Source organism: Gavialis gangeticus, unplaced genomic scaffold (genome assembly GCF_001723915.1).
Source record: "Gavialis gangeticus isolate Ggan-Ray unplaced genomic scaffold, GavGan_comp1, whole genome shotgun sequence".
Taxonomy (NCBI): Eukaryota; Metazoa; Chordata; order Crocodylia; family Gavialidae; genus Gavialis; species Gavialis gangeticus.
In genome coordinates, this window is record NW_017729007.1 from 6,617,462 (window position 1) to 6,633,439 (window position 15,978).

The 15,978-nt window shown below is 39.8% G+C and overlaps 1 protein-coding gene across 1 annotated transcript in view; it reads right to left on the bottom strand.

The window, feature by feature from the left end:
* Window positions 1-1,783: 1,783 nt before the first annotated feature.
* WASL (Wiskott-Aldrich syndrome like) overlaps window positions 1,784-15,978 on the bottom strand; it is a 43,739-nt gene continuing 29,544 nt past the window's right edge. Inside the window, exons 6-10 of the mRNA XM_019509279.1 lie at window positions 15,061-15,103; window positions 14,499-14,652; window positions 8,260-8,777; window positions 4,905-5,013; window positions 1,784-4,522 (exon numbers count right to left, since the gene is read on the bottom strand). Of these exons, the coding sequence (XP_019364824.1) occupies window positions 4,461-4,522; window positions 4,905-5,013; window positions 8,260-8,777; window positions 14,499-14,652; window positions 15,061-15,103 (886 nt within the window). The 3' untranslated portion in view covers window positions 1,784-4,460. The remainder of the gene's footprint in view (window positions 4,523-4,904; window positions 5,014-8,259; window positions 8,778-14,498; window positions 14,653-15,060; window positions 15,104-15,978) is intronic.

The following is a 15,978-nucleotide window of genomic DNA, read 5'->3' on the forward strand; positions in this document are numbered from 1 at the left end:
TTGGTGCAATAAAAGCTGTCACCTACAAAAAAAACCCTGCCTCTTGGCTAAAATAGCTTAGATGATGCCAAGGAGGCCATAGATTCCTAGGAAGCAGACCCATGCCCTAAGCTGCACTGCAAAACAAAAAACAAACAAAAAACACCCACAATGATCTGGAAAAGAAGAAAACCTTCTCGACTCAAAACTGGTAATTAGTTTAACTCTAAGTGTGTGTAGAAGACAGCAGCCAAGTATCCAAGAGTTTTCTCAAAAGCATTTGAAGCACCATTCCATATAAGGCAACATGGGCCAAGGGTAGAGCAGAATCCAGGCATCTTAGATCTACCACTCCTCTTGCTTTTGCTATGCCGTTCTGCCATCTCTAAGTGTCAGTAGAATATGGATTCACTCTATATAGAAAGAGAACTCCAATTGTTCTCAATCTTTTGACAACACAGCAGTAAAATAAACTGATTTTCCACTTAATTTTTCTCTTTGTTATCTTTGAATCTTTGATTATAAGCACCCAAAACTCAATGTAGCTATATTTGGACAACTGTTGATTATACTGGAAGGTAGTGTGCACTGAGGGTAGAATTTATGGCTTCTACTATTTAGTGAAGAATGGTCTTCAGAAGCCCCCTACTTAACTATATGAACACGCATAGAAATACAGATGTTTAAAAGCTGGATTGATACCCATTTCACGACCAAATTTAATAAAAGTTACAATTCCCATTCTATTCTCTATTAACATATTCTATTTTCTTCTTCTCCTCTCCTGCCCTCCAGAGGTGGGGAGAAGTCAAAGATAATCTGTTTAAAGTAAGTACACCTTAATTCAGTTTGTCATGCTGTAGCATGACAATGTCCTATTGAGAAAAGAAAGTCCCACACTTCCCTAAGCCATGGTTTGCTGTACTATAAATAAAGCAATTTATCACTGAACTTGAACTACAGGCACTTTAACCAGATAAGGAATTCCTCCAATGATAAGATAAGGCTGTTGCAATGTAGTCCACAATAAAAAAAAACAACCCTCCCCCCACCAATGCATTTCACTTGTAAAAGTATCTTGATAAGCATTAATTCAAAATAAATTACCTTTTGAAGGATGTTTTTTGCACAGGACGTCTATTGGACAGAAAGAAAATATTACCGCACATACCTTTCAAATATGTAAGCTACCCCACTGAAAAGTTGAACCAACTTTGCCTTACACTGGGAAGAAAACTACCAATCTCTCAGTTTAGCAACGGTGATGTTTAGATTATAACAAAGACAGCAATACTTTGCAATCCTAGGAGAGTAAAAAAAAAAAAATCAATGTATAGCTCACACTAAGTCCCAACCCTGTTTTATCCTCTGTTGGGTAAGAAGTGATCCTGTGATTCACTACAACATTACATACAAGTCAAGTATTGAACATACAATATTTCTGTTAAAAGCTCAAATGGTTGGTGTTCAGTTAAACATGTTAACTAGGCAGGCCACAATTGTTTGACCTTGAAATGTTAATGTATTATTTCACTTGCCTGTAGCAGCAGTTGTTTCCAGGGGAGCTGCTGCGCAGCTGTCAGATTTACCAGAAACACAGGGTGTTACAGTAAGTAAGAATATGTTTATTCAGTGGCACAATCCAACTTCCCAGAGAGATTTGAGGTCACTATTTAGTGCTTTGTGGTCTTAGCTCAACAACTGAGCTTACTTTCAAAGTATGGAATCAACACGTAGGGCTATTTCAAAACTGTGCTGAAGTTAATGCTTAAAAACAAAAACAAAAACCAACACTGCTTTCCACTATTTGGGTCAAATTAATTTTATTATGCTCCGTGATGAATTGCCACCAGTGCAACATCCTATTCACTGTACAGTTCAAAAATTCACATACTAAAAATTTCAGTTTGATAACTGGAAAACTGAATGATTGAGAAGTTCTTACGTACAAATAAGTGGCTAGCTGATACCGTCTATGCACATATAGTGTCAAGATACAAAAGCCTCATGCTAGTATGTTAATTGCTAAGGCTACTTGGACACAGTAATTTAACTGGAGTATATATGAGAGGCCTTCATTACAATGTTTAGCGATAGTGAATCAATGCCATGAAACACTACCTTCTGCCCACAGCGCAAGTGGTGGAGTGCTGAAACATGCAGCCATGGCTATTTTAGCTTAATTGCAATTGCAGTCTTCATGCCTGGGTTTAACCACACACACACTGTTTTAAAGCAAATATTAATTTGGACTTTGTGCAATAAAATAGATATACTTCTTGTACAGAAAAATCAAAGTCAAATGCCACCTTTGGCCAATGAAGAAACTGTTCTTCAAAATATATAGTGTTTAACTTCCCCAGCTCTTGCAACATGGGGAATTGGGATTCCCTGTTTATTTGTTTGTTTAATGTAATTATACAACAGAGAGTTTGTTACATAGGGTACAGAAATCCCAACTCCTGAAGCATAGGGGTTAAACAGTTCCTAATAAGAAGTGTGTTAGGAGAGCATCTGGGACTCATCCACTTAACTTTAAATGCCCTTGTGCTATAAAAATAAAGGAGATGCCAGAAGTTATATCAAAGCCATAAAACTATTTAACTTGTGCACAAACTCTTAAACCCACTGGATGTTTAGTTCCCCCAAGGCTCACCCACATTCAGCTCACAATGCTCAAGTCACTACAGCAGGAAAGCTAGTAGAATGTGAACATTACTGCAAGAAAATAAAACAACTCAGAAGTTTCCCAAAGTTATATGCGCTTAAATTAATCTGGGAAGGAAGTTAGCATCCTTTGAATAATTTAACTACTACCTCACGACTCACACCACTTTTCGGCAAGTCAACCTTTTAAATTCCTTTCTTCCCACATGACTAGAGACTCAATCAATAAAGACTAGATTATAACAGGGTTAGAAATCCAAGCCACATCATGCAGGTCCAGCCTGTCAAGATCAGGACAACACTGGGTTTCAGTCAATACAATTCTGGATAACTTAAGTTTAGTGTGATACCTTGACTACAGTCAAAGACTGAAGATACTATATGTTAACTATACTCCAAATATGACTGACTTAACTAAACACTCTGCATCAATGAAATAATGTGGTTCTTTAAAATAAAGATGATGTTTCTACCTGAAATTTACTGTAGGTACAGTAATTAGTGCTGCAGACATTAAATACCCATCCTAGAGCAGATTAGTGTATTTTAATAGGCAGGCACTCCAATTTTTACCACACTATTAAGTACATATTTATTACAATTGTGCAAGCTGTGAAATAAGAGATCCATCCTCCAATCATTTATTCCAATACTATTCCTGTGAATAGGGTCTTGATCTTTCCCCACAAGTCTTGCGCTTAAAGCCAACATAAGAAGCCAGAACTATTGCAATAATGTTCAGTACACATTTAAACTGTATATTCTGATTTACAGACTTTCCACTTTTTTGATGTAGGACTGGTGTCTAGTATTTATGTACCATAACCCATAAAGACTGAAAAATAACACCACTTAAGTTTATTTTATTAGTACACCAATGCCCTACACATTTTAAAATGAATTTAAACATTATTGAAGCAAGCATTAAACGCAGCCCTTCAACCCAAAACCATATAAAATTGATTTTAAAAATAAATCAAATGACTGTAGCAACTGCCAGGCTACAGTACAGCTCCAGCAATTTAGACTGCTTCTCTTTCCAGATGATGATAGCTGGCAGTAAGGAATCAACTGGTTTGCTTCAAAGATGCCTTCACTACTGCTATACTACAAAATCATTTTGTTTAACCTCAGGTGGAGAGATCCCTAATTAAAGCATTCAAATATCACTGCTGTCCAAGAGTAGACAATATTGCTACATTATGGATAAGTTGTTGATTTTCATAACTAGCTGTGTATTTTTGTAGTGGTTTTGTTATATGTAAAGCATATTGCTGAGATCTGAACTGGAAGGATGTGACGTATCGAAAACCGTTCAATATTATAATCAACCTTAACATTCACGTACTAGAGTATTTGAAATGTAGGGGCTAAATAAACTAAGAGCTGCATCATTTAAAGAATGTAGTGCTACACTAGTTTTTAATAAGAAAAATTTAGATACAGAAAAAAGTAGGGTATGAAAATAGTGTCTTCCTTCTTGCATTATAACTAAATTACATTAAGGTTTTTGTCAGTCTCACTTATTACATTTAAACTCCCTTTTTGATGGAATGGAAAAATATTCACATGTATATGATCATCCAGATGTAAACTTGCACACATTAATAGGGAGTAGCTTTGTAGAGGATTTTGACAAACCTTTACAGATTAAATGAGGTATTGCACAGATTAATAAAAAAGCAAAAGGCAACAAAAATATACAGCAAATTGGTAGAACATTTACATGATAATTTTACAGAATCCATAGACAGAAAGTAGTGTTTAGTATTTCAATCACCTTAAAAAATATATATATAATATATAATATATGATCAATCATCCCATTCGTCATCATCCTCAAAGTCTTCTTCATCATCTTCCTCCTCATCTTCATCTAGGAGAAAAGAGCAATGGTAATTTTCATGTACAGAATTAACACGTTAAAAGGCTTTATTGTACCCACCATGTTCCCTTGCATGCCACATGCCCCCAAAGAAGACATTCACCTTGTTTATGGAAAGGTTGCATGTAGAAAAAAAAGTTTTTCCCAGAGTTCTGACAATACAGAGCAGAAAATCTTCAGTTCCCTTGCCCTTCCTTTTCTGCTCAGAACTAGTTTTAACCCCTTCACAGTTGAACTGTCTGCAGCTTTGGCTGCTCAGCTGAAAGCTGAAACTGTAGTTGCTGCAAAAGACTAGACTCCATGGACAGATGGAAGGGTCCAGTTCATGTAACACTTGAACATGACAGCCCTAAAGGGCCTTCCACAGACTCACCAGAAGAATGAATGGCTTTGCTCCTTTTCTGCATAACTTCCATTAATGCACCCACAATTCCTGAGGTGGGTGCCGGAGTGGGTGGCGCAGTCTCTTGGCCATCAGATACCTTGAAGCAAGAATTAAATACTATGATAAAGATTCTCTATTTTACTAAATATATTCCCAGAGATATCTTTTTACAAAACAGAAAATATTTTGTTCAATTATGAGAACATGGATATTAACTGGAACTACAAATCTCCATTTTTAGCACAAGCTGTATCCAAGGAAAAAAAAGAGCCTCACAAAATCCCTTATTCTGATTAGATTTTCTCCTCTGTTTTTTGCAAGAGAATACAATTAGGCACCAAATACTCAGATTTGGACAGAGCACGATTAAGCACTAAACCTCAACTCAGTGAACCTTATTCTCATCAGAAATAACCTTCATGCGTGAAGGAAAGCTCCTTATGATATTTTAATAGGCAGGGCTTTTTTGGTTACATAACAGCCTATGTTACAGATAACAGAACAGCCATTAAACATTTTGCTATAGATTGTTGATCAGGTTGAATGTGGACAGATAATCCCCAACTGGGAGACAGAAGTTTGGAGACTGCAAACATGTACCAACAAGTCTATTTATAACTCTCCATACTTTTGCAGGGTGCTTGTAGAAAGCAAGACCTGCCCTCTGTCCCAAAATAAAAACCACCAGGAAAACCTAGAATCAGGAGCATGCGTGCATATCTGTATGTGTATAGGGGGGAAGGGAGAGGAGGAGATTTAAAAAGAATGTTATACAAATGTTATCCTATCAACAAATAACAAATGTGATTCTTTTTTTCAAACCTGAGACTGTGGGAAGCTAAAGGAGGGAAGTGGCCAGGAGTAAGTTTTGTGGAGTAATCCAAGAGAGCCAGAATGCCTACTACACTGAAAGAGGGATGTCATCAAGTGCAAGGAACAGAGAAAAAAATTAAGCAGAAAAGGTCAGAATGGGAGATAGGAGGATGGGAGAAGTGTAGTCCAAAACTATGTACACCAGCAATATGAGATAACTTGAAAGCTGTAACAAGCTATGAGAATATGGAATCTAAACAGGGAGACAAGGAAGAAAGGAGGAAGTGTGGTAGAAAAGAAGAGTAGCTACAGAATACTGGAAAAGGGAATGAGGAAATCTAAAAGGAAGAGGCAGTTATAGTACAGGAGGCAGAAAAGTGGCTAAGTCCTACACTTAAGATGAAGGCTAAAAGGAACTTCCTTGGCTTCAGGTTTAAGTCACTCTTATAAAAGTGTATATGCTTTTAAATTCAGGTTGTGTTCTAAAAACTTGCATAGCATCTTCTTTTCTCCTTTCCCTGCAAAAAGCCAGATTTCAGAGCATGGGAATTTAGAGTTAAGCTCTCAAACAGCTTTAATTCTGCCCTTCAGTGATCCATCTTCATTACCTTCATCACTACTGACCAAGCCTTTTCAAGTTTACAGTAAGTCTACTTACTGTAAGTAAGTGTGACCTAGACTATTAATAAGAAAATGATTTTATATGCAAAAAAACCAAAAAAAACAAAAAAAAAAAACAGCAATCCAGTTTGAGTATCAAGCCATGCCTAAATCTCAATTAAGATCTACAGTAATCCAGACCGGTGCTGGGGGCACATTTAAACTCTATGTTCCAGGGCAGACTAAATCATTATGTGTACGTAAAACATACTTAAGTTATATGAACAGCACTGAGCTCGGTAAAAACCACAGCACCTTCAGTTACTCTCAACAGGAAGCAGAGCAGGAGTGGTTGTTCTCAACTAGCTATTTGTAACTAACCATAACTTAACAAATTTTCTAAGGTTGTTAAAAAAATCAAAAAACTATATCAGACTAAAAAGCTACCCACCCCCAAACAAAACAAACTTGAATACTCTCATAGCCACCACTCCATAACCTCTCCGCCAATTTAAGAAATACTGTAAAACTGTTCTTAATTTTTTCTTTTTCTTCTTTTTTGCAACTTATATTTCCCCTCTCCCCCATACACTGTAGAACAGTGGTTCCAAGCAGTGGTGGCACTCTGGGGTGCCTCAAGATCTTTTCAAGGGTGCAGCAGTGTTAGGTGTGCAAACATGATTTGCAAGATAAACCTAGGGATTTCACAGAGGAATCCATTGTTAAAAAGCAAAACAAAACAAAAAAAAGTCATTCTGTCCTGTTGTGATCTTTTTGAATTCTGTGCAAAGGAAGAATTGTTCTGTCATTCTTCTGTAGTCAAAAAGGGTGGAAACTAAGAGCTGGCATTTTGAAGGGTGCCTCAAGTCTAAAAATGCTGAAAACCACTGCTGTGGATATTAGGAAAAAATAAGCAGACATCCTAAATCAGTCAGTTTCCATTCTGTTCACAATTAGGACGTAGAAAAAAAATCTAAGAATTCCCTCCTACAACATTCCTGCTGAAACACATTCCTCGCACTTGTACTGAAAACCTCACTAAAGCATGTCAACATGCCAATACTGTTTACGGACACTCCCTGGAAAGGTCACCGCTGCCTGACATACCATTTTGACATTACTGTTCCAACATTTCATAAGTTTCAGAACTCAGCTGTAAAGCCATAAACACAGAACTATACAAGGTACCTGTACTAGATCACTCCTACATGTCACATTTTAATTTGATTTCAAAGTGGAATCCAGCAAAAACATAGGAGGAGTTATCCAACTGTTACTGTTTATACAAGTATAATTTCAAGCATAATGTTAGACTTGCCTCAAAATTAAAGGAAAAAAATCTTGGAAGGGCTTAAGTCATTGCATACGGGAAACCACGCTTGTTGCCACTTACAAAAGGAACAGGGAGCTGTGAGTGCTCAGGACTGTGCAGAAGCTGTGACACCTGAAAGAGTCTGCAGTGATACAGGTATAGCAAAACCACTGCAACTTTGAGCGTATTTCCTTCACGGTCAAAATTAAGCCAATTTGGCTCACTTGTATTCATAGATTCATAGACATTAGGGCTGGAAGACATTAGGGACCTTGAAGGTCATCAAGTCCAGCCTCCTGCCCCAGGGCAGGAAGCCAGCTGTGGTCAAAGGATCCCAAGGCTAATTGCCACAGGCTCACACAGATGTAACAGTTATGTGCTCCCAGTGCACTTCTGCACCCACTGACTATACCCCTGTATTGTACCCAGAGTCCCCTTTAAGGAGTTCTGAGGTAAAAGTAAAAATTGTCAGTCCTATAGTGGAAAAGCAGAATCAGCTTTAACTCCAGTGTCGTGCAGCCATTCATAATGTTAAATAACATGTGGCTTATAATATGCTCAAAAATGAAGGGAAGATCCAATTTTGGGGACTGAGATACAAAGAACAGCATTACTTACAGACTTCAGCTGTATGCCCTGTCGTATCTGGTCTAACAGTGCATCTCTTCCTGAGCAGGACACTGGTCGACTGTTCTGTTCTACTTTCTTTAATTGGGCACCTTCTCTTATTTGATCTAAGAGTGCTGCTTTGTTTCCTGCAGGAACTGGAAGTTGATGATCGGCCTCTGAAGCGAGGCCTGGTGGTGGAGGAGGACCCGGAGGGGGTGGTGGTGGAGGAGGTGGTGGAGGTACATATGACCCACTTGCTGGAGGTGGTGGCGGAGGAGGAGGGCCAGATGGTGCAGATGATGAATGCACTGGAGGTGGAGGAGGATACATCCTGTTTGGAGGAGGTGGGGGCATTGCTGCACCTGGTCTAGATGGAGGTGGGGGTGGCGGTGCTGCTGTGGGAGCTCTTGAAGGAGGTGGAGGTGGAGCCCCTCTTCCCCTGGCAGGAGGAGGAGGCGGACCTGAGCTATGTGGAGGCGGTGGTGGAGGTGGTCCTCCCCTGGATGGAGGTGGTGGTGGAGGTGGTGCTGAAACAGAGCAAATAAGATAAGAGTATAAAACTAGACACTACACAGAAGTCTTTCAACCAAGTCATTCCAGCTAAGATGCACAGAAATAAAGAATAAAAGGCAACAAAGCCCAAGCTACTGCTTTGCCTCGTCTTTTACAAGCATCTCTGTGCCTATACAAGATTATACCTGTCTTCTTGCACTAGGAACAGACATTACATTTGTCCCCGGACAAGTTGCACTTATGTCTGTTTTGGAACAGAAATATCCCAGGATCAGCATGTACACACATTGCCCTCATAATCACAGTTTAATGAGTTCAATGCACTGCTGCTTTTCTGCCACTGATTCAATGATGTAATTCCAGGTAACCATTCATATGTAACATCCCAGGATAAACTGTTAGTACTTCTTATCCTGTGAACCATCTTAGGATTTATCCCAGGCCAAATGCAACATCTGTTTGCAGCCTTGAAGTCTGGAGCGAAGTATGCTGAATGTATGCTGAAGGAAGGAAAGAAATGTTCTTTCTTTCCTTCCTTCTTTCCTTCTAGCAAATTGGTAATGGTAATAAGTACTGAACAGTATTTGTAAAAAGAAAAACAAAGTACAAACCTAACTGGTAGGCCTGTGCAAATAGGTAAGTATTCAATTCAGATTCGGCTGATTCAGAGGACAGTGATTTGATTTGGAGATTCGGATCACTGTCCTGAATGGGCTTTGGAAGATTCAGTGCTGATTCGGAGATTCGGCCATAGACTATAATAGGGAATCACTGAAATACCTATAAACTTTGTAATTTTTTGGCAGATTTGGATGAAAACAGTAACCCCTTCTGAGGGCATGAAACCTGCCAAGGAGATAGGTGCAGGGGTTCAGAGGAAACTGCACCTCAAGCCCCTGAAAACAAAACTCATGACATGTGAGAGAGAGAGAGAGAGAGTGTGAGTGAGTGAGTGAGTGAGTGAGTGAGTGAGTGAGTGTTAAGGTGCAGCGGGATGAAACTAGCAGGGATGGTAGCCTGTAAAGAGGGGCCTTCCCAGTGCTCAGGCAGCAACAGCTCACAAAAGGGACGGAAAGGCTGCAGACAGAGACAGATGTGCTGTTTCTCACCCCCAGAGCACTGTAACTGGAAGGGGACTCAGGAATAGATCACAATCACTGGCCAGCTACAGATGTCAGTCTTTCCCCCACTTCCCCTCCCTCTCCTCAGTTTCTGTTCCTCTGAAAGACTGCCTTCCAAATCTATTTGGAGGGGGTTTTTTGATCTCCCAATTCAATTCAGATTTGGCGATTCATCCTCTGAATCGGACTGAATCTTCTCTGAATCAAATCGGCGACCAAAGCTTCACATGCCCCCTACTAACTGGGGTCTTGATGAGTAACTTTTATTGTCCTGGGGTAGAAATGTCTCCAGATAAACACTATATGTTTTGTATAGGAAAGTGTTTAAGACGTTAATACAACTTCACAAGGAAATAGATGAACTTTTTTTTGCTAAATTTTCCACAGGATCTCAGTGGATCCGAGAATCATGATTCTGGGTGGTGCTCAACTGAACAGACTGCAGTTGCCCTCTTTGGGTACAGGTGGCCAACATATCACCATATACATTTGCCTGTCAGTAAGAGTTCCATATAAATCTCTCTACAGGCACAATCTTCTTCACTGTATCTCCAGTCCAACCTTTCTATATGGCCTGCTCCCAATATTCTGCACAGGTCAGTGCTTCTGGTGCTGGTGTTGCCAAATCTTGTGGGGTGCATTGTGGTGCTACACGACATCTCTGGAGGTGGTCTATGGTTTACTTCTCCTGACAAACACACTGGTCGGTTGTGTAGAGGCTGCATGATTTCATGAGTAAGCTGCATTTACCAAGACCTGCTCTCAATTTGTTCAGGCTCTGCCATGTGCGCCATTTGTAACTGGAGCCAGATGCTAACTCCTCACTGTGAGTAATGCGTCGCTAGCTGCATTCAACAGCTTTGTTGCCTAGTTTCTCCCACTCTTTTTGCAAGAGGGTAGTTCTAGCCAATTTCAGTAATGTGGTCAATGGTATGGTAGAGGACAAAAAGTTATTTCTCAATGAGATACAATGGCACGCTGGTTGCTGTCCATATAGCAGGCTGCACGATAGATATCTCCCCATGGTGCATCCTAGACAACTTCTGGAGGGTCATCTCTTAGAAGGCCAAATCTATCAACCACTCCAAACACCAACCTGGCACAGTGATATGGCACTTCCAGCATCCAGAGAACTGTATTGTAGGCACAACTGCTTTGAAAAGTTTAATTCAAAGTTGAGAAGACTTTAAAAATGCTATAGCTACTAAATACTAAAGTAGTTGTAGTTGATTATTATTCTTTGCATACTTCTGTCCTTCCTCCCTTGCTTCCCCTTTCATTCCTTATACTTTGTGATGGACATATATACATGTCAATCTGAAATACATGCAACTGATATATATGTATTTTGGGCTGCAATTGGGAAAACCCCCCAATAAAACAGCTTAAAATAAAATATAATAAAGAGTTCTACATAATTTTCCTGATTACTGGAAAAAATAGGTAACTTAGCCATGATTCAAAGCTTGCATGTCTGCAAAAGTTTGCTGCAGATTACCTGACCAAATATAAAGTTTCTAACTTTGAAAGATGCCATATGCATTAATTAGATGCAAATCTAGACAGCAAAAACCAAAACAAAAACCTCAAGGCATATCTCAGACATAGTGGAACAACTACTTTGATTGCCATAGAAATATAGTTTAATAGGCCATATATGACTAATCTGCATGAAAAGTAAGCAATGTGCTAAATGAAAGTTCCATTTAACCAATAAAGTAGTTGAATGCTTTATGGATTTTCACAACCATAAAACTATGAGACAGTCATTTCACACTAGAAAAAGAACAACAAAATATTTTGGAATTCTCTGAAAAAGCCACTTCCTACACTCCAAGCCAAAAAAACTTAAGACTATTTGAAAGATTCTATGAATCTAGCATCTATGAATCTATGGAAGAATTAATAAAAAATCATATTTGAGTAGGTGATAGCAATAGCTAAAGTTGAGTAAAGAGCAATGACAGCTTTGCTAAAAAACAGTCACAGTCCAAAGAAAAACTCATTTAAAATGACTTTTAATTTAAGATAAATTTAAGCCTTATTTCAAGCATCATGTCAGGCCTAATACTTTCTATAAGCACAGAGAATCTTGCAATAAACATAGCAAATGAAAAATTGTAAAAAGGCTGTGGTTCAGGAAAAACCCACAAAGGGCACTTCAAACTGCAGTCACGAATAAACATTATATATTTTGTAGCTTTAGATAAAAGTATGGAACTAGGGGTGCACCAATAAAGATTTTCTTGGCCGATATCAATGGCCAATTATTAACCAGCCATACTGGCTAATACCCATCCGAGAGTCCATTTACAGGAATGCAGCCGACAGCTTGGAGACCTGTGTCTGGATGATAAGTTTGGGGGGGGAGGGGGGGGAACAGATTGAGGCCCTCATGGTGAAGGAGGGAGTGGGGCAGGGGCTGCTCAGCCAGAGTCGTGAATGCGGCCCTGGGAGCAGAATGAATCCGTGGGTGGCATGACGGGGGTGGGAGGAGAAGCACTGAGGGCATGTGCCCCCCACATCTGTGTGGGATGGACTCATGGGAGGCTTGTCCAGGGGACAAGGGCAGGCTGTCCACTGTGGGCTTAGGGCCAGGGGCTGTGCTGGCCTCTTCCCAGTGGTGGGGCTGGGCTCTGAATGGGTGGGAGAGGGGCAGGGTGGGCAGTGGTGCTGGGAGGTGTGGCTATAGGGTGGGCAATAGCCACCTCAAAATTCCCAGTAGTCACCCCTCCCAGCACCTGAACACAGCCCCTCCAGTAGGAAGAGGCTGGCACAGTCCCTGGCCCTGAGAGGGTAGCCCACCTCCACCCCATGCACAAATCTGTGGGGCACATGTCCACCATGCCTCCTCCAGGGGTGCGTGCAGTGGCAGGCAGCCACCGCCTCCTTCCCCTCCCCCTTCCCCCTCATGGGTTCATCCCATTTCCGAGATTGCATTCACAGCCCTGGTAGTGTCTCTGCCTGCCCCACTCTCTCCCTCACTGTGGGGTCCTTGATCTGCCCCCTCCACCCACACCCCTTTCCTTCCCTCTGCCCCTTTCCCCACACAGACTTACCGGATGGACACTACTCTCCAAGCTGCTGGGCTGCATTCCTGGCTGTGTGCATGCTGCGTCTGCACACACACACGCGGCATTTAGCAGTCATATTAATCAGCTACATAGGCCAAAATAAGCTGATTGCTGATAATGTATATTTTTCTTTTATCGGTGCCAATCCGATATGCGACCAATATATTCATAGATAGAATACTGGTGCACCTCTATATGGAACAGATATTTAAATCTTTAGGACTATTAGCCTCATTTTGTTTGTCATGCATGCTAACAAGAGGCAGTATTTTTTTTTATTTGCACACATGCAAAGTGGGCTGGAACTTTAAGATAACAGACACAGAAAAGCCAGTATTTTACGCTAGTTGTTAATTAAGGGCAAAAAAAGAAACATCAAAAGACTAATATTGTTACTATAAGATGACTTGCTTCAAACTAAGGACTTTGTACATTTTCTTTTAAAAACAATGAAACTAAGGAGATTATATTAAAAAAAAACTCTTTGAAATTTGCAGATCTGCTATTTGATACCAAAGTTCTATTGAGCCAAATCTGATGGTAAACCAATGTAGAAAAATCTTTTAGTGTTACAAACAGTATAAATTATGAATAAGTATTTTGGGGCTAATGTTTCTTATCCGTTAAAAAGGGCCACACAGTTGAAACATACATAATTTAGTGATATATGCTTAAATGGCAGTTCACATACATACCACTCCAACGTGGGGGACCTAGAGAACAAAGGTTACAAGTTACTGTACTCTGAACCTATGGTAACTTGGTCACCTATGGCATTTGGTCACCAAATCATTTACCAAGAAGCATGAAATTGCTACAGTTCCAACTGTATTAATACCCTGGAATGACCTGGATAATTTTTGTACCTTTGATTTTAGCAGTATATTTTCAGCAGAATAATTATATTACAGAATTTAATGAAAAGACTTCGGAAACTTGAAGATGATCTTATGGTCAATATGCAATCGCTCTGCTACTCCAGCTAAAAGAATACCTCTTCTTAAATATTTATAAAAGTTTTGCATGTCTCTGGCTGTTAGAAGGCATATTATACAGTACTGCTGGAATATACTGTCATTCAAACTTTTCTCCTCTATATTTGAAGTGTCATCGATGTATTTTTTTTTGGATTGACAGCAGCAATCCATTTTCTGAATCAAGATAATTTATAAACTTTCAAGAACCATAAATAAAATATGTAATGGATGCTATTTAAAAAAAACCAAACAGATGGAATATATTGCATACCTCTGCAGTCAGTGAAAATGTTACTGGAAATTACTTATCTGACATGCAAATCAATTTCATTGATCAAGATAAATATTTTAGAACTATATGCATGGGGAAAAAATTAGACACTTTTACATAGTGAATTTATGTTATTTAGAAGTGCCTTAATACATTAAAGCCTACTTCTATTACAATATAAAACCTCAGCATCAGTAAAATTCTCTCTCATCCCAACATTAACACACACATAATAAACACGCCCCTCCAAAATAGCTTAAGTACTTAAATGAATTAGTAAATGGAAATTCACCTTGTCTCCGCAGCTCATTTTTAACAGCTTCTACTCCTCCTGTTTTTTCAATGAAATCATATATGACCTTTGAAGTTTCTTTGTCCTTTAGTTGAGCCTCTGAAATTCCACACAGATCAAATAGTTTTTTCAGTTCTGGGTCCAAGTTGTTTACCTGCAAGTCATACATATTAATGCAAGAGCTTATGTGTGGCTACCATTTTCAAATCTGAAGAAAGATTCTTATTTTTTACTTGAAAACTTTGCTCAAAAAACTCCATGTAGTTAAAAAAAACAGCAGAATAAAAATTAGACTCAAACAAAGCACATATTTCTGGACCAAATTCTTCCATAGGAACTGACCATTTCTGAAAAGAAAATAAGTTATTCAGCCCCCAAAAGTATTAGCTAACCTTTACAAATATCACTCCCATCTTTAATAGTTTCAGTAGTTTTTCCAAAGTTCTGCAACATCACAATAATCATCAACTGGATGGTTCACAGTGGAATTTTTGGCATTTGACATGCTTAACACAATTTGGATGAAAATCCTATGCTTTAACCATTCGTACAGGTTACTTACATCAAAGCCTGTGTTTGGATCCCAACCAACATGTCCAATGTGTCTGAAAGAGAACAAAAAAAGACAATTTCAGCCCACATCAAAACCATGATGATTTTGTGGATTCCAGAAAATCTGGGTTCAATGCCAGGCTGACATTCCTCTGAGACAGCAGGACCTCCTGAAGTCCTTGAACTCTCCACTTTGTCAACTCTATGACATTTCCTTTCCTTCCCACAGGGTCTTGTTAGATGATCAGTGCTCTCCTACTTTCACTGACCCAAGGGCTAAAATACTAAGCTACATGCAAGTCAGGGGAGAAAAGAAAGGGGGGAAGGGTTGCATTTTATGTAAAAGATCTGTATGATTGCTCAGAGCTCTAGTATAAAACTGGAGATGGACTGGTTGAAAATCTCTGGGTTAGGGGCAGAGGGGAGAGCAACAAGGGTGATGTTATGGTGGGTGCCTGCTATAGGCCACCAGACCAGGAGGACGAGGCTTTCTTCAAACAGCTAGCGGAAGTTTCCCGATCACAGGCCTTGGTTCTCATGGGGGACTTCAAACACCCTGGTATCTTCTTGGAGGGCAATACAGCAGTACACAGGCAATCCAGGGAGTTTTTGGAGAGTACTGGGGACTTCCTGGTGCAAGAGAAGATTAGGGAAAGTGTGGGTCCCTTATTGAATGGGGGAGGCAATTAAGTGGCAGATAATACAGAAAAGGCTGAAGTACTCAATGCCTTCTTCACCTTAGTCTTCACAGACTATTGCATCTGGTAGCACAGTTTGGGGAGGAGGTAAGCAGCCAAGAATGGCAAAATAACAGGTTAGGGACTCTTTAGAAAAGCTGGATATGTGGAAGTCCATGGGGGCCAGATATGATGCACACAGGGGTGATGAGGGGATTGGCTGATGCGATGGCACAGCCACTGGCCATCAA